Genomic DNA, 18,316 nt, shown 5'->3' on the forward strand with positions numbered 1-18,316 from the left:
TTCCTGTCCTGTAGTTGGCCAGCCTTCTTGTTTCGTCGTAACAACTTGCTTGGGCAGTGGCCGAGTCGGAGAACGCGGACTCTTGGGAGTGGTTTTTGAACCACCTCAAGTGGTCCCTCCCAGAGCTCGTGAGCGAGCCAAGCACCCTTGTCTCTGATAGAGACAAGGGGCTTCTTATTGCGGAGAGAACTCTCTCTCCGCAGGTGGTGATAGCTCATTGCTGTCGTCACCTCTCTGAGAATTTCTCAGAGCGGTTTGGGAGGGGCCTTCTACCCCTCTTCTGGAAGATTGCCCGGGCCACAACTGTGGCCCAATTCGACGGGCTTTTGGAGGAGCTTCGGGCTTTAAAGCCCGAAGCATCAGCATACCTTTATGGTGCCGAGCCCGAACGGTGGGCTCTGGCGAAGTTTCGTGGCCGTCGATACGGCCACAATACTTTAAATATTGCAGAGAGCTTTAATAAGCTCATCCGCACAGATCGAGAGCTCCCAATCGTGGAGCTTCTCGATGCGCTCTGGCACCGGGTGATGGCCCAGCGTGCGGAGCGCTCTCTTTTGGCTGTGGAGGCCATTGCTAAAGGGCAATGGCCTCCTCTCCTCACTAGGTTGGTGGAGGAGGGGAGGAACTGGGCCCATGGCAATGGGCTCCAGATATCCTCCCTAACAGAGGCACGGGTAGTCCAGCCAAATGGCAGGATCTACCTCGTTGACCTGACGGCAAGAACTTGTTCTTGCCGTCGATACCAAGAGAATGGCGTGCCTTGTGGGCACGCCATGACTCTTATATTTCGACAAGGGAGTCAATTGACTCCCTTTCTTCCGACAGAGCTGTCTGCCGCGTGCTGGCAGAGGCAGTATCAACTGCCTCTGCCTCCTGTCTCTGTCGAGGGTCTTTCGATAGACCCTGACGCCTGAGGAGGAATCTGTGACCCCCCAGTCACCCGAATCCCCCGAGGCCGTCCCCGAAAAGAGAGGGTTCGGAGGGAAGATGCCCGGCGTCCTCGAGGACGCCAGGAACGACGGGATCATGGAGGACTTCTGCCGCTTGGGGCAGTCGTTGCCGCCGTGCCGGACTTGGTCCGTACACGCTGCGGCACCTGCGGCGAGCCTGGGCACAATGCCAGGACTTGCCGCAGGCCTCACAATTGACCTGTTCTCATATGAGAACAGGTCAGTTTACAGGGGGGGTTACGGGGGGAGTTATGGGGGGTTTACGGCCTGTTCTCATATGAGAACAGGGGGATTTACGGGTGGATTGGGTGGGGGATGGTCACGTGGTAATCGACCGGGTAGATAGAGTTTATTTGGGTTTTTACCGGGTAGATGGAGTTTTTGCCCTTAATACAATCCTTTTACCCTTCGTACAGACTGTACGTCGCTTCATAATCGATCGCAGGTTGTTAGCATCAAGTTAGTGGACACAACTACATGCTCGAAGTTGCTCTAACGTAACTGTGAGTTTTTAGATGTATGCGTAATAAGCACCAAAACCCTCACCTTGCAACTTCAAACTCATAAACCACAACAATGGCGAGACGCAAGAGCCTTCGGGTTCAAGAGAATGAAGCTCGTATGGCTAAAGCTATAATAGCTTACCAGAATGCGACAATTTACAAGCTTATTGACGCGTCGCATGTAACGGGTGCCGCCGTTACAGTACATGTGGTATATAAAGCGTGTTGCGCGTATTCCGGGCGAGCCGGAATACTGTAGTCTTTTTGGCTCAGTGGGATGTAGCGCGGGCATAACCGTACATCGTTACATCGCGTGTCAGGGGGCCATTCCCGAGTGCAAGCGTGACAAAACTAGCAACTTTTATCTGCAGTTGAAGAGAGTACCTTAGTTAAGTGGATTTGCCAATTCTCTTCGATAGGACGCCCTATTAGACACTAATAAAGGAATTGGTAGAAGAAATCAGGATTCAAAGAGTGCAATGCGTTAACGATGCCTCATCTCAAATTGCGTGGCTGCGAGGTCTGTTGGCTAAGTGCCTTCCCCGCCAGTTGGGATGGTATTAGTGTTGTCAGTAGAGGGCGGTGCCTTATAATGTCTCCCGAAAAGGGTGTGTTCGACCAGATGAGTCAGGATTTTTGAGCCACTGTAGCGGTGGTGTGTTGTGTAGCTAGTTGCCTTGCTTAGGAGTGGGAGCTCTGCAGCGTGGCGGCTGGCGATAGAACAAATGAGAGAGGTATATAAAGAGTGTCTTGTGACAAAGTGAGAGCTGTAGAGAGTGTTAGGGGTGATTGGTCTGGACCCCGACTACTAGTATTTGCGAAAATGAATGTGTTTATCCTCCGGGACTATGTCGCGTTAACCTAGAGCATCTGTGGGATTAGGAGAAGTAAGAGCTTCTGCTGATTCTACAGCTAGAACTGGATGTTGTGCGCCCTAGCGGGTGCAGATCCTAGAGTAAAACTCTGTGACCTAGAGGAGGGCTGCAAAGTCTGGTGGTTTGGCCATGAGGTTGGCTAGGTATCCTAGCCTAGAGGCGTTGCTGTCTGGCGGTGCTCTTGGTCGCTAGGGCCAGTGTCCGAACTTGGAGGCTGTAGTGGTTTTCCTACAGCAGACGATGTGCTTAGGGGTCTTGGGGCGGCCGTAGGAGCAGAGTAGTTTGGCCTCCTCATGAGCGAATTTTGTGTGGTACCAGGAGAAGTCACCATGGGATGACCGGATTGCAAGGAGCCTGTGTAGTGTGGCTCTAGGGAGGTCGAGTTCTAGGAGTGGCTTAACTAGTGGGAGAGTTTGGCGCTGCGCTATGTCCACTAAGAGAGCTGGGCTGCTTTACGGAGTGTCCTGAATATAGAATGGATGCCGCTGAGTGTAGGCTGTGAGGCTTGGTCGGAGTCTGCTGGCAGGGGAGCTGTAGCCCCGAGGTCTGCGAGTTAGTCTGCTGCTTCGTTGTCTTCGATCCCGGTGTGTCTAGGGGACTAGCGGGTTTTGATGTCGAAGACTTACATAGCGTGGAGGCGAAGCAGGTTTACATGAGAAATTATACTCTGGTAGAGCTTGAACCAATTCTCGTATGATCCGGCTGCTACTTGGCACCCACGGTTCTGTGCCGTTAGTCGGTTCTATCCCCGCCCCGCAGTGCCGAGATAAGGTGGAACATAAGCTCAAGACTACCGAGGCAAGGTTTAATGATAAATACTTTAAATTCCCTTGATAATTATTGTCTCTTGTTATACCATCTCCAAAAGACTCACTCAGTTATTCATTAATCTGTAATCATGCTCTTCAGCCACTTCATCATCTTTGCCCTGTGCGTTGGTAAGTTTGCTCCAATTTCCGGCCTTCAATTGAGCTCAATCGAGTTCAATTCACCATAAATCGCAAAGCTAACTCGGGATAAGGCGCCGGACTCGCAGCGACCACCAGAGATGTCTCTCTTGCTTAAGGACAGGCAGCTGTCGTAGCTCTCAAGATCCTCCAGGAGGATGTTACCGCAAGCGCTGCGCTCATCAGTTAGTTTTAAACACTCACATAAACAGCCTACCACCATTCTAACGCCTTCCGATAAAGACCAACGTCGAGCAGATTAAGCCATTCTCCCAGGCTACTGATATTGCGGCCCCCGTTGCCGCCATCAAGGCAGCGTTTGTCGAGATTGCTGCTTCGTTCAAGAACGCCACCGATGCCATCAAGGCCGGTGCCCTCCCAATTGGAGCCCGCCAGCTCCCCACCGACCCAACTGCCATCGCCGCCAAAATCGCTGGTATCGTCAACAATTGGTAGCACTCTCCTCGGTCTCTTCCTCTCTTTCTTGGGCACGGTCACGGCCTGTAAGTCACCCACTCAAAATATAATGCTCCTGTGGATAGTTTGCTAATTCTGGATCCCTAAACAGCCAAGCTCTGGCAAGAACTCAGCAACCCTCTTCTTGAGGGTTTCACCCAAGTCATGAGCACCCTCGAGATGATCCCTGGCGTCAATGTTGTTTTGGACATTGCCAGAGGTATCCTCAACAGCATCCCAGTCCCAGGTCCTCAGGTTACATGAGATGTTGAGAGTACTATGGTGGTTGCTTCTTCAGGCGAGGTGAAGGCCTTCCAATTTTTAACTATATAAAGTCGGCTTTATGCCAATTGTTTAGTTATGGGAATTGTTTGTATGGAATACTACTATATATTTTGCCTGTGCTATCTGGCTTGATTCCATGTACAATATTAAAGAATTACCACCACCGACTCTCGCGCTTTAATCTTGGATAACATGCTTCTGGAGATATGATATTACGTACGGTTGAGTTTCCGCATACAGATGTAGCGATGATGTCGTTCCGACGAGTCAGGCATTACTTTGTGTGGGATCCCTTCACCCGTTCAAAATACAACAGCACAGGGCAAAAGCCACAGCATTTTGATCGGATAATATGTTGGTGATTCCAACACGACCAATCCGTCGTAGTGCTTATAAATGACAGGCCTACAGGACTGTGCAGCCAATCGCCAACCCAGTACAGCCTTGGGCTTCCCCGCAACATGCCAAGAGATGGATACAGACCCTATAGAGCCGAGAACCTAGCGGACAACTTGCCACAACCCACACTCACAACTTGGCATCAACTGACAGACCAGTTTGAAATAGTGTCCATTGTTCAACCTATATGCGAAATACGAAAGCCGATATTTAGCCGATACATAAAAAACATGTTCATTTCGACGGCTCCTCCCCTCGTGGTATCAAGTCTATATGCTGCCAAGAAGCGATTGAAGGTTCACTGCAAGAGTTAGGGTGTGACTCTGAAGTACTGACTCCTAAAATCGAATCTCGTTAGCATATGGTCATGAGGATATAAAATGGCTGGGTTGGATGGACGTACGTAGTAAGGCAAGTGGACGCCATTGTAGACCGCCGTATGCCCGACGATAATCATGTTAACCATGCCCTGCTTACCCACGTTGCCGAGCGCGAGTGCCGTGTCAACAATGGCGTTCATAGGAAGCAAGTTCTGCCCTGGCTTCAACACGAAGTTATCGATGGTGCTGTTGCCGATGAGGCCCTTCTCCTTTGTGGAGATGTGCATCACAACCTTTCCCTGTATTTCAGTTAGCAGCTGCAATGATAATGCGACAACGGATACATACAAGCTCGACTGTCAAACAGGCGGGTTTGGAATAAGTGACATCCCCGTCAAGTTGGGCCCGGCCATCAAGTTTACTTTAGGCTCCGTAATGTTGAAGCCTGACAGCACCACGGGACGGGCAAGCTTTGCCAAGCATGGGGTAGGCTTGGCGGCTCCCCTGCCGAGATAGTGTACGGACCAAGGGCTCGGTAGCGAGGATTACCAGCCTAATTTAGCTATAGAGTGCGCCAATACATGTTAATCGCTTCCAGGATATAAATTTAGCAGGGGCCAATCGGCGAATTTGACTCCACATTACCATGCCCACATGTTGTCTGCATTCTGGTGATCTGTTAAGGTAACTTGGAGATTGGAGAATTGAGGGGTCATGCAGGTTCGTCTCTTCTCGGGGAGTACACGGCTTCGGATTTACGCTTGTTTGTCTCGTCGCCAAAGTCCACGAAGCTGCTGCGGCTGGCAGTTGTCAAATATCTTGACATCTGATAGTGCTGCTTGGCCTCGTGCCGCCTAAAAGATACGTTGGGGTCTGCACGAAGCTAATATGAGCGATTTAAGCTCTTCGCCTGTTTTCCAAGTTCTGGACGCTGTGTGATATGGTTGCATTTTGGCTAGATTTTTGTCATGGAGGTAATATTCTAAGCTGGTGGCAGAGAACGCCGAGTGATCCTTCATAGAGAGCGAAGTAATCGGATCAGTTATTATATTGTAACTACGATGTATTGTAGTATGTTGTAGATAATTTACTGCTGTGAAGCCCGAGTTACGTTCTCCGTCCACGGGCAAGAGCATCCACATATTCAATCTTGCGTTTACTAGGGCTTGCAAGCGGCGTATATAGCGGGATTGAATAACTGTATTTAGAGACAAATCGACAAAGGATAAAACATTCTTCGGAAGTAATCATCATTTTTATTCATATCCCACTTTGCGAGGCTCTTTCTTGCCGCCGGAATTCTAACTTTTAGACTTCCGTTGCGTAAAACCGAGGGTTATGTTCGGTGCCCTTGCCACCGCCAGTTTCCTGTTGTCGAATAGTGTCGCTGCCGTTGACTTTCTGTCACTGCTGCGTTGTTGCCGCTGGTCTTCCTTTCTTGCTAATGACAGAGTGCTGCCGCACCATCATCCATCAGCACCACCAGCGATGACGAACCCGCGATCGAGGGCAGATGAGATATGCCCACGTATTTTTGTCTCGAAAAAGGGAAATTCATAACCGCACTTGGCGAACTTCAAATCAAAGTAGACTTATATTATAACGTGCATGTATAACGAAAGTGCCAAACAAGCGAAAGTGCCAAAATATCGCGACTACCCCATAAGAATTGCGATAAATCCACCACAACAATATAAATTAATTAAAACTACTCAGAGTCCTCTTCCTCAGACCTGTCTATTACAATCTGACAAGTGCGCGCATTGTGTCCAGTCTCACCACACTTGCCACAGCGACGTGCATGGGTTTCTTCCCTTGGCTTCCGACCACTACTTGCCCTTATTTCTTGCTCTACTTGCTGCACAACGTCCCTCTCGTCCTGTAGCTCCTGTGCTACCTGTTGACTAAGTGATCCTCCTTGCTGTAGTCGTGTTTTTTTAGCTCTCCGGCGCTTGCTTAGCACTTCATTTGCCTGTCACAGGTTTTGGTTCTCTGCTTTTAACAATGCTAATTGATGCATTATTTGCGATGCACCCTTTGTAAACTGGTCAACAGCTGCATAGATTGAGGTTGGAGAGCTATTTTGATGATGCGCAATTCAGTTTTTAATGAAAGTAGACTGTGATACAGCTTCAGTTGGGTTATTTGGTGTCTGAGAAACCCATGGTTGAGCGGTGTTTGGGCGAGAGGTTGGAGGTGTTGGCGTCTTAAACCTAAGGTCAAGTGTAGATATTACACTCTTAGGGCTAAATGGAAGAAGCCCAGCACCTCGGAACCCTCCCTGAATATTGCTTTCTGTCATTGCAATGTTAAATGCAGCGTGGAAGGCAGGAAAGAAGTCATCCTTAGTAATGTGAATAATATGAGCCCGCATCATATCTTCAATTTGCCGACCGTAAGCTCTCTTTAATGGGCCAAAACAGCCAACATCAAGTGGTTGGAGTATATGGGAAGAGTGAGCAGGCATACAAAGCGTAATAATGTTGTGTTCTTTGCAGTACTCCTCAAACTTGTCTGAGTGGTGGCTCTCATGACCATCAAGAACTAACAAGCGATAACCACCAACACTCCGGGGCTTTGTGTGCTTCTCAAAATGCTGAATCCAATCCATACCTCTCTCGTTTGTAGTCCAGCCATTTGCAGTAACAGCGATTACCCAATCTGCTGGAAATCCGCTATTCTCATACCAAGATGCAAGGTGGTTTTTACCTGCCACAATGACAAATGGCGGCACTGCCCAACCTTGAGAACTAATGCCTTGGATTACTGTAACCCATTCCCGATTGCCAGGCTGCACCTTTTTTGCCTTTGCCTGCCCATCTGAGCTCGTTACTACCGTTGCGCTTGAGATGACGCCCATCATAAACCCAGTCTCATCAAAGTTGTAGATATCTGCATTGTTGATGCCATACTTTAGAATTGTGTTCCATACAAGCTCAAACCAACCACGAATGACTTCTGGATCTTCGCACTTAGCCCTCTGGTAGTCGTATTTTCGCTGGAAGCGTGTCCGGAGCTCTACATGGCGCTTAACAAAGTTTGAAGCCCAACGTGACCCGACGCGTGGCGCGTCGCATGTTGCAAGTAGTCGATTTGCCATATCTTCAACAATAGACAACTGAGGAGGGAACCCTTTAGCAGCTAAGTCAAGTATATACTGAACAAGAACTGATTCCTCTAGGTTACTTAATTTCCGTAAGTTGGCTTGGATATCGCGTCGGAAGGTACGCCTTGTAAATGGTGACGTAGTTTGCGGTGGTCTACGGAATAGATCCTAGCTGCAACTCGAAGGCGCAAATTTGGGTCGCTTTGCATAGCTTGGATAGCTAGCACTAATTTGCTTTCATCATTTTTATGGCGCATGTTTTGTTGTGGAGGAATTTAACATTTAGTTGGGGGGGTTGGTCACCGCATGATTTTGGCACTTTCGCTTGTTTGGCACTTTCGTTATACATGCACGTTATTTGTAACTAATTAACTATTATTTGAGACACATACATATTAACAAGTTATCCCCTTTCCATCTGTTACGGACGGAGGTGGCTTTCAAAAGTTTCGTCCTACGCTAGTAATGCCAAGATATGCATAACTCGTAAATCGTACTGTTCCCCCTCATCTTACCTCACCGTTTATAGTAATAAAAGTAATTATGGCACCAAATACAGATATTTACAGGGTGTGGACATCTCTTCGACTACAATATGGAGAATTTTAAAGAAGGCTGGATTCCGAAAGACGAAACTAATGAGGAAGCTTAGATTGACGAAGAAGATGAAGGTAGAGAGGCTTCAATGGTGCTATAACTATAAGCATTTAACATTCGAGGAGTGGAAAAATATCATTTGGTCAGATGAAACCTCTGTTGTGTTAAACTACCTACGGGGTGGCTATTAGATTTGGAGGATAGCGGATGAAGCACTTATGAGAAGTTGCATTTGTGAGAGGTGGAAAGGATACTCTGCGTTTATGTTTTAGGGGTGTTTTACCTACGACAAAAAAGGGCTATGTCATTGTTGGATTCTGGAAACGAAGCAAGAGAAGAGAGACGTAGAAATTGAAATTAACATAATGAATGAAGAGTTAGAGCCTATTCTACGTGAGGAATGGGAACTTGCAAATGGAATGCGGAGAATGTCACTCCGTAATCTTCCTAGCACGAAACCACAGTGGAGATGGAATTGAAAAAATGGAAAGTTAAGTCAACAAGCAGGAGGAGGTGGAATTGATTGGTAACGCTATCAAAAGAAGATTCTTATTCCAAAACTCTTCCCATTTGCAAAAGAGTGTATGGAAAGCCGTCTTAAAACTCTTGTGCGAAAGGATAATGCGCCATCGCATAGCCATTATATCCAACGGGTATTTGATCTTTATGAGATCAAATGGCTATTTTGGTGTGCTAATTCACCAGACCTTAACACAATTGAGCCATGTTGGCCATGGATGAAGCGACGGACTACACGGAAAGGGGCACCTAAAAGCCGGGCAGAGGCAATACGGGCATGGGAGGGCTGCTGGGAAGATCTTCCACAATCTCAAATCTAAGCGTGGATTGAGAGGATTCCTCGGCATATACATAAGGTCATTGAACTTGAAGGCGGTAACGAGTATAAGGAGGGGCGAGCAGATTGAATAACTTAGTATAAATTAAATTATGAATCATGGCGTTATTAGCGTAGGACAAAACTTTGAAAGTCACCTCCGTATGCGATCGGCGCATAAAAGCTAAACCTACCCTTCGGATCGTAGTCCTTCTTCAACGAAAGCAGGCGGTCCTGGCGCCACTTATCCGCTCCATACCACGCCTTTGGTGTCTCATCACCATAGGCATAGTTGACATACGTATTCAGGCTGGTCTGTCCACTGCCCTGATAGAGGACCTGGCGCATCTGATTACCGAGCTTGAAGGCTTGGTCATCGAGTGCCTTTCCGTTGGGCTTGTAGGTGAGGAGAGGTGCGACGAGGAGGTTATCGGAACGGTAGGCGTATGCGGTGGCATCATCGCTGATTGCCTTTACTCCCTGTGTGGCGTACCCCTCAAACATGAAGAGCGCGTTGCTGAAAGGAGTCGAGGCGTTGGTGGTAGCTTGGGTGAAGAGATCGTATACCTGTCGCTGAGCGGTGGTGTTGTATGATTTGAGATAGATGGGGAAGCGTGGGTTGGCGTGTCCGGTAATCTGGCAGGCTCTGTCGGAAAGGGAGATACCGGTCCACTTGGCCAGGTCAAGGTAGGTACCTGAAGTGGGTTGGGCGAAGATCGGTCCAAGGTCGTGGAAGGGCTTCGTGTAAGCTGGGTCGACGGCGTCCACACCTTCTTGGATGAGGTACATGACGATCACAGGCTAGAGTGGTTAGAACATTGCCAATACGTCTGAGACTGAACTCACCTTTGTGTCCAGGGTAGGATCGAAAAACCAATAGGACCAGTTGTTCAAATCCTCGGGAATGGTACCATTTGTGAGCCACATCTGGTTTGCAAGCTCATAAACAGCCTCGACCTTGTCGCCACTGAAGGTGATAGTCTCCAAGGCGTAGTTGCGGTGCCGGATATCGTAGATCTTGGAAACGACAGAAGTGACGATTCCAAAGTTGTGGCCGGCGCCCTTCATGGCCCAGAAGACACTGGAGTTCTTGTCCACTGTCATTATGCCGCCATTGGCCTTGACAACTCTCATGGAAACGAATTGATCAGAAATGAGTCCATGGTGGCCCTGAAGCCATCCGTGGCCACCTCCAAGGGCGGGGCCAAGGTAACCGACACACTCGCAAGTTCCAGTCACTGTGACTGAGTTTAGCTATCGGGGCCTTTTTATGACAGCAATCGCCTACTCACCAGTTTGTTTTCCTGCCGCCCACAGAGTGTCGGTGACATTCTTAGACATAACTCCACCACCAATTGTGACCGTTTGGCCATCTTTAGCGATTTTAATGCGGTTCAGCAGCTTCAGAGAGATCTCAATGCCATTTGTCATCTGCCCAAGAGTAGTGATTGATCCGTGAACACCATTTGTCGTAAGGAATGGCAGGTATTTGCTGTTCGCAAACTTTACCTATGCCGTGGAAGACTAGTAAGCTACCGCCGCAGAAAGGCAAAAACGAAGTGGCTTACAGTTTGGACTACATCATTCTCTGTGGCAGGAACAACAACAACATTCGCAACGGGCATGCTCAGGTTGGACCATCTTGCCACCAAGGAATTGAATCCGTCCGACGTTGGTAGGTAGATCTGGGCGCTTGGCGAGAGGTTGGACGCAAGCTGCGTGAAGTCTACGCCGCGACGTGCGTCGAGACCGGAGAAAGAGACATCTGGGCGAGCTACAACTGCTGTGCAAGCGACGTGCGCCGCAAGGCTCAATCTAAGTTGGAACATGGGAACAGGAATTGGCAGGAATCGGCAGACAGCAACGTGGTTACGGGTGAATACTGGTATTAGGAGCAGGTGAGCCATATATGTATAAGCGAAATTGCAGAGTTCCTGGGAATTACAAGGCGTGGTGCTAAAACGTGTGCTACAGCACACCCTGCGGCGTTAAAAGCTTTGATAGATAGCAACTATTGAGTAGACCCTCGGCAGCATAGTTTGCTTTCCAACTTTCTTCGTCTCACGGTATAGCCTCGGATATCCCTGACCCGCGAGAATGGTGGCTAGTTTCCGGGATAGCTAAAAATTACCGCGTTCACTATTCCCAAGGAAGGCAGAAAGATGGCTAGTTTCAATTCTGTAGACATGTCCTCTAAGCTACCTTCAACACGGCACGGGGGCAGCTCGACGTGGTCGTGGTCGTTAACCACAATGACGGCGGTTGGTGGTGTCATAAAGGCAACCACATGCTAGATCGAACAGGCCTTTCGCCGATCTGTCGAGCGACCACGCCCACGAGCCCCGAATCCCCTGGCTTGACCATAATTCGTGCAGCCACAGGCGGACGGTACCAAATTCGGCAGTATGCCGACGATCGGCTCGTGGGTTTTCCATTACCCGCGATCGACTAGTTACCCATTGAGTAACGTATTTGTACACCGAACGGGTCCAACACACCGAACAGTCCAACACACCGAACGGTCCACTTAATCCAACCCTTCACACTGCAGAACAGCTGTACAACCACCGGCCACTTTAAATCAATTAAAACTACTTCATTATCAGAAGTAATACTTGGCAGGTTCGCGCGTTATGGCCAGTCAGCCCCCTCTGTACGACGATACTAAGTGATCCTCCTAGCTGTAGTTGTGTTTTTTTAGCCCTCTGGCGCTTGCTAAGCACCTCATTAGCAGCACGGAGGTCCTTTGCCTCCTCCCGTAGTAACACTAACTCATGTGCCATTTTGGACATCCCTCGAGCCTAGGCATCAATAAGCTTGTACTGTACATATGAGTTGGAGAGCTTACTATGGTGCCTAGCAATCTTATTTTTAATGACTGTAGACTCGTACGAGGAGTCTTTGTGTCATGTGGTATATAAAGCGTGTTACGCGTGCCGGAATACTGTAGTCTTTTTGGCTCAGTGGGATGTAGCGCGAGTGTAACCGTACATCATAACACTTTGTAACCCATGAGTGGGCGCTTCTAGGGCGAGAGCCTAGCGGAGATGGCGTGTTAAACCTTGGATCTAGGTGAGTCATTAAAGCCTTTTACCCTCTAAAGTCTGTTTTAATATGCCACTTTTACAGCACAAGAGGTAGAACTTCCCCATGGCCACCCAAGCCCAAAGAGATGGATAAGTCCAGGAGGATGGGGGGCGACACATATAAATGACAATGCTCCATTTAGTCTTTGGGATGCGACTACGGGGACATATTGCATGCCCTCGCAAGAAGAGCTCAAGTGGCTCCGTGCAAGATTTGGCGACGGGGCGATATCACAACCTGGAGACTGGTTTATGACCATCGAGACGATAAACCCTCCGAAGCCTATATCTCTTACAATTGGGTGTATGCCGGTAATGTTCACTGCCGTCGGAGAAGACCCGCTACCCCTCACGCCTGACAACCATTATTCAAACACACGAATTCCAGACCCATGCGCGGAAGTGTCATGGGAGCCAATGACGTTCCCAACAGTCAACCATAATGTTGCCATTCTTGAGGCCCTTGAGCCCATCGTAACGTTTTGCTCAATAATATACATGCCATACTGGACGATCGTTGAGCTGGAATATAATGATGGCCGAGTTTATGAAGCAAAATCTCTACCAGGAACGGTTGGAAATCGAATGACGCTTTATCACCACGAGGAGACCCATGGCATAAAAAGATGAGTCAAAGAACACTAGTGTGCGGCACGGGGGACCGACCCCGTCGGGGGACCGACCCCGTCGGGGGACCGACCCCGTCGGGGGACCTAAACCGGACCGGACCGCGGTCCGGTCTGAAGCTCATAAACCGCGGTTCCCCGTCGGTCTGCCAAGACTGTCATCACGTGATGACTGGGTTAGTTGACAATGACGTGTAAATATTTGTTCCGGCCCAGTCGCGAATAATTCATATTCGCGAATGGGCCAGCCCAACCACGAATATGAACCTCCGCGAGCGGGCCGGCCTATTCGCGAATGGGCCGGCCCAACCACGAATAATAGTAATAGTAAAGTAGTAATTAAGAATCTATATACTATTACCAACAGTGTCTGCTCTTGCTCGCTTCCTTCGTGGCCTCTCAACTCGTGGCCTCTCAACTAAAGCTATTTCTGTACGAGTAGCTAGACCTGATAAATTACCACAGTCGTGGTCATCATTATGACAGTGTACGCCACACCCCTTTACTTCCTTATAACACCGACACCTCTTTGAATTGCATTGACCCTTACATTGACATGATATTCCAACCCATGCACTTGTAGAAGCCTCTCTAGCTGCAAGTGCAAGTGTTACTTGCTTTGTAGAAGTAGGAATAGTAATATCAGACCAAAGAGCTTGCTCTACAGCTTGAAGTGATTTTGTAGGTATAAGGCGTTGTATAATACCAGAGAGTGTTATAACCTGATACCGGTGTGGATAGGGCTCTTCTAAAATGCGTGCAAAGAGCCTCTTATTATCAGTTGAGGTTCTATCCTCTCGAGGAACCTTGATAGAGACTATAGCTCCAATATCGAAGTGTTGGATATTATGCCTCTTACTATACTTTTGTATCATAAGAACCCTTGCCTTTTGAGTTGCTACTGTAGCCCGCTCAATTATAGAATCAATGGGGGCTCTAAGCTCAGTTCTAGGCTGGGCTGCTACTCGACTCCGGCTCCCACGCCGGAGCTCAGAATGAAGCTGCTCTTGCGCTTGCTCGGAATTGATCGATTCGGCCAGCTCAGAATTGAGTGAGGGTGAGAGTGCTCGCTCGGAATTGGGTGAGAGCGCTAGCTTAGAATTGAGTGAGAATGCTCGCTCGGAATTGGGTAGGAGCGCCAGCTCAGAATTGAGCGAGAGAAGTAGCTCAGAATTGATTGAGAGCGCCAGCTCAGAATTGATCGAGGGTGCCAGCTCAGAATTGATCAATAGCGCTAGCTCAGAATTGATCGATAGCGCCAGCTCAGAATTGATCGAGAGCTCTCGCTCTTGCTGGAGCTCACTCTCAAGAATCGGTGCCATCGTTGGGTCTTCCTGCTCAACTCCAATTGAGAGATCCTTCCGCGCCTGGCTATTAAGCCAGTTAATATGAGAGCTCCTATCTCGGAATAGTAGCTCAGCTGGTGCACATCCAATTGTCGAGTGGATTTGAGTATTCATTGCAAGCATAACCTCAAGTAGCCCATCCTTCCACTCCATAGATCCATGATCCATTTTCCATGCTCGTAGCTTTGCTTCAACAACCCCATTGGCTTGCTCAACTAGGCCTTGTGTCTGTGGTGACCGTGGTGCTCCATTTATCACTTGAATTCCATACTTGCGTAGTAGGATAAGTAGGGCTCCCTTGAATTCCTTTCCGTTATCAGCTTGCATAATCTTTGGAGGTAAGAAAGCTGCGATAAATTGAGCAAAGCAGTCTGCAATTGGCCCTGTGTGCTTGCTCTTTAATGGGTATAGCTGTGTATACTTTGAGAAATGATCCTTTATATGCAGAATCCATTTATATTGCCCTGAAGGCTCATGGCGCATATCAATTAGATCAATTTGAACCCGCTCCCACGCTCGCCCACTTATAATAGGGACTAACGGAGCTTTTGTAGTAGATGGTCGATTTAGAGTACAGTTCTTACACCGCTTTATAATGAACTCTACTTCTTCTCTCTTTAGTCCATAGAACTTTTGTTGTATGATATTCCATGTTTTTGTACGGCCTGCATGTAGGAGTTGTAGGTGTTCGTTGATAATAGTATCAAATGCATCGCTCTCAAGAATTACACATCGTGGGTTTTGAAACCTAGTAGTAGGCTTATAGTAGAGCTTATTATGTAGAAGCATAAACTCTGTTTGCGCACGATGCTTAAGTCGTGATTCAATAGGATTTGCAGGTTTCATCGATGGGTTCTGAAGATAGAGGAGTAATTGACGGTATTTTAAGTAGTCTATCCGCTCTCTATTACTATAGCTAAAGCTATGAATATAGGTTTGAAAAGCAGTGCGCACATCCTGAGGAAATGGATTAATCTGTGCAATAGTAGGGTCTTCCATATTGATGAAGTTGATATAATAGATCTATCTACAATATCTATACTATATTACCCCGCATAGGTTGGGCATCATTCGCGGTTGGGCCGGCCCATTCGCGAATAGGCTGGCCCGCTCGCGGAGGTTCATATTCGTGGTTGGGCTGGCCCATTCGCGAATATGAATTATTCGCGACTGGGCCGGAACATATTTTATATAATGACTTATTTTCCATGTGTAATTTGTAGTAACGTACATGTATAGCGAAAGCGCCAAACAAGCGAAAGCGCCAAAATTATCTACCCTCACGACAAACATTGCGATAAATCTACCACAACATTAGAAATCAATTGAAACTACTCGGAGTCCTCTTCCTCGGAGGTGTCTATTACAATCTGACACGTGCGCGCATTGTGCCCAGTCTCACCACACTTGCCACAGCGACGGGCACGGGTTTCTTCCCTTGGCTTCCGACCACGGCTTGCCCTTATTTCCTGCTCTACCTGCTGCACAACATCCCTCTCATCCTGTAGCTCTTGCGCCCCTTGTTGACTAAGTGATCCTCCTTGCTGTAGTCGTGTTTTCCTAGCTCTCCGGCGCTTGCTTAGTACTTCATTTGCCTGTCGTAGGTTTCGGTTCTCTCCCTTTAGCAGTGCTAATTGATGCATTATTTGCGATGCACCCTTTGTAAACTGGTCAACAGCTGCATAGATTGAGGTTGGAGAGCTATTTTGATGGCGTGAAATCCGAGTTTTAATAAATGTAGACTGTGACATAGCTTCAATTGGGTTGTTTGGTGTCTGAGAAACCCAAGGTTGAGCAGTACCTGGGCGGGAGCTTGGAGGCGTTGGTGTCCTTAACTTAAGATCAAGTGTAGATATCACTCTCTCAGGGTCAAATGGAAGAAGCCCTGCCCCTCGGAACCCGCCTCGAATGTTACTTTCCGTCATTGTAGTGTTAAATGCAGCGTGGAAGGCAGGAAAGAAGTCATCCTTTGTAATATGAGAAATATGAGCCTGCATCATATCTTCAATTTGCCGACCGTAAGCTCTCTTTAATGGGCCAAAACAGCCAACATCAAGTGGTTGGAGTATATGGGAAGAGTGAGCAGGCATACAAAGCGTAATAATGTTGTGTTCTTTGCAGTACTCCTCAAACTTGTCTGAGTGGTGGCTCTCATGACCATCAAGGACTAACAAGCGATAACCACCAACACTCCGGGGCTTTGTGTGCTTCTCAAAATGCTGAATCCAATCCATACCTCTCTCGTTTGTAGTCCAGCCATTTTCAGTAACAGAAATCACCCAATCGCTTGAAAATCCACTATTCTCATACCAAGATGTAAGGTGGTTTTTGCCTGCAACAATGATAAATGGTGGTACTGCCCAACCTTGAGAACTAACGCCTTGGATTACTGTAACCCATTCCCGATTACCAGGCTGTACCTTCTTTGCTTTTGCCCGCCCGTCTGAGCTTGTTACAACCATAGCAGTTGAGATAACGCCCATCATAAACCCAGTCTCATCAAAGTTGTAGATATCTGCTTCATCGATACCATATTTTGCAATTGTGTTACGCACAAGCTCAAACCAGCCATTAATAACTTCTGGATCTTCGCACTTAGCCCTCTGGTAGTCGTATTTGCGCTGAAAGCGTGTCTGGAGCTCTACACGCCGCTTAACAAAGTTTGAAGCCCAACGCGACCCAACGCGTGACGCGTCGCGTGTTGCAAGTAGTCGACTTGCCATATCTTCAACAACAGACAGCCGAGGAGGAAACCCTTTGGCAGCTAGGTCGAGTATATACTGAACAAGGACGGACTCCTCTAGGTTAGTTAATTTCCGTGAGTTGGCTTGGATATCGCGTCGTGAAGGTACACCTTCTAGACGACGACCTAGCTTGCGGTGGTCCACAGAATAGATCCTAGCAGCAACTCGAAGGCGTAACTTTGGGTCGCTTTGCATAGCCTGGATAGCTAGCACTAATTGGCTTTCATCGTTTTTATGGGGCATGTTTTGTTGTTGAGGAATTTAACATTTAGTTGGGGGGTTTGGTCACCGCATCATTTTGGCGCTTTCGCTTGTTTGGCGCTTTCGCTATACATGTACGTTAGATGCAATTACTATAATTATTACTATAGATCTATATTACGCCATGACTCCCGGATTTCCCGACCAGACCGGGACTTGTTACGGACTTGGCTTAACTCAATTGTTTCGACCATTTCCCTATAAGGTGACTGGGCCCTATTGTCCTCCTTTGGCCTTGTAAGTGAAGGTAGGGTGTAATCACACCCGTCGTGGCTTGGGGGTAGCCCCTCTACATCTTCTGGCTCTGAATCAATTAAGTCAAAGGTTGATGTATTAGCCTGACTTGAGTAACGAACTTGGCGGCATTGCCCTTGGCAGTAGGACTGTGATTGCTGTACCCTTTGTAATGGACGGCCTCGTCGCGATTGAATAAAATCAAACCGGTCCTGGTTCCGCTTTGTCCTATCATAGGTATTTGGCTGCCTTGGGCTTCAGTCTGGAATATACTGTAGCGTCATCTTCTCTTGGATATTGTCAATTAGAGCATGATACTCAAACAATATTTCCTCATCATTCATATAAGTTGAATCAATGATATCTGTAACAGAGTAGTGTTCAAATAGCTGTTCCCATTCAATCTTCTGGCAGTAGAAGACAAGCATAATTCCCCGTATTGTATCAGGGGTCATTTGATTGCGCTTATAATTACAGACAGCGCAGGCAGTACTAAAGACTCGCTCAACAAGAGCTTCTGAAGCAGGAATACAAAGTATATCCCGGGCCATAGCAGCAAGTCCAGGGAATAGTCTTTCGTTCTCTTTCCACCATTTTAATGGTGGCTGATGGGAGGGTGCTAATAAAAGTTAGTAGTGATTACTATAATTATTACTATAAACTTACGGAGGGCAAGGTATCGCTCAATCTCTCCTCCTTGATCTTCATTTTGACTAATGGAATTATAGCTCCGCTTCCGATTTAAC

The 18,316-nt window shown here is 47.8% G+C and overlaps 4 protein-coding genes across 4 annotated transcripts; 2 read left to right on the forward strand and 2 right to left on the reverse strand.

Annotated features, from left to right (window-relative positions):
* Window positions 1–3,433: 3,433 nt before the first annotated feature.
* On the forward strand, window positions 3,434–3,995 carry VC83_02957 (uncharacterized protein; the record flags this gene model as incomplete). The annotated part of the gene is made up of 3 exons (XM_024466607.1): window positions 3,434–3,460; window positions 3,519–3,711; window positions 3,844–3,995. The coding sequence occupies 3 exons, from the start codon at window positions 3,434–3,436 to the stop codon at window positions 3,993–3,995; spliced, it is 372 nt and encodes a 123-aa protein (XP_024325290.1).
* Window positions 3,996–4,684: 689 nt separating this feature from the next.
* Window positions 4,685–5,391, reverse strand: VC83_02958 (uncharacterized protein; the record flags this gene model as incomplete). The annotated part of the gene is made up of 4 exons (XM_024466608.1): window positions 4,685–4,753; window positions 4,819–5,034; window positions 5,158–5,239; window positions 5,381–5,391. 4 exons carry the CDS (start codon window positions 5,389–5,391, stop codon window positions 4,685–4,687), a joined length of 378 nt encoding a protein of 125 aa, XP_024325297.1.
* Window positions 5,392–9,348: 3,957 nt separating this feature from the next.
* On the reverse strand, window positions 9,349–11,292 carry VC83_02959 (uncharacterized protein). The gene is made up of 4 exons (XM_024466609.1): window positions 10,842–11,292; window positions 10,566–10,782; window positions 10,120–10,511; window positions 9,349–10,074 (listed from the first exon to the last, which is right to left on the reverse strand). Exons 1-4 carry the CDS (start codon window positions 11,178–11,180, stop codon window positions 9,403–9,405), a joined length of 1,620 nt encoding a protein of 539 aa, XP_024325296.1. The 5' UTR covers window positions 11,181–11,292; the 3' UTR covers window positions 9,349–9,402.
* A 1,241-nt stretch (window positions 11,293–12,533) lies between these two features.
* VC83_02960 (uncharacterized protein) lies at window positions 12,534–12,989 on the forward strand (the record flags this gene model as incomplete). Its single annotated transcript, XM_024466610.1, has 1 exon — window positions 12,534–12,989. One exon carries the CDS (start codon window positions 12,534–12,536, stop codon window positions 12,987–12,989), a length of 456 nt encoding a protein of 151 aa, XP_024325523.1.
* Between the last annotated feature and the right edge of the window lie 5,327 nt (window positions 12,990–18,316).

Source organism: Pseudogymnoascus destructans (genome assembly GCF_001641265.1).
Source record: "Pseudogymnoascus destructans isolate 20631-21 unplaced genomic scaffold scaffold_7, whole genome shotgun sequence".
NCBI classification, from domain to species: Eukaryota; Fungi; Ascomycota; class Leotiomycetes; order Thelebolales; family Thelebolaceae; genus Pseudogymnoascus; species Pseudogymnoascus destructans.

Coding starts and splice junctions, on each gene's coding strand:
- VC83_02959 (XM_024466609.1), bottom strand. CDS start 11,180: ATGGCTCACCTGCTCCTAATACCAGTATTCACCCGTAACCACGTTGCT. Junction 10,783..10,841: donor AGAATGATGTAGTCCAAACT/GTAAGCCACTTC, acceptor TCCACGGCATAG/GTAAAGTTTGCGAACAGCAA. Junction 10,512..10,565: donor GGCGGCAGGAAAACAAACTG/GTGAGTAGGCGA, acceptor ACTCAGTCACAG/TGACTGGAACTTGCGAGTGT.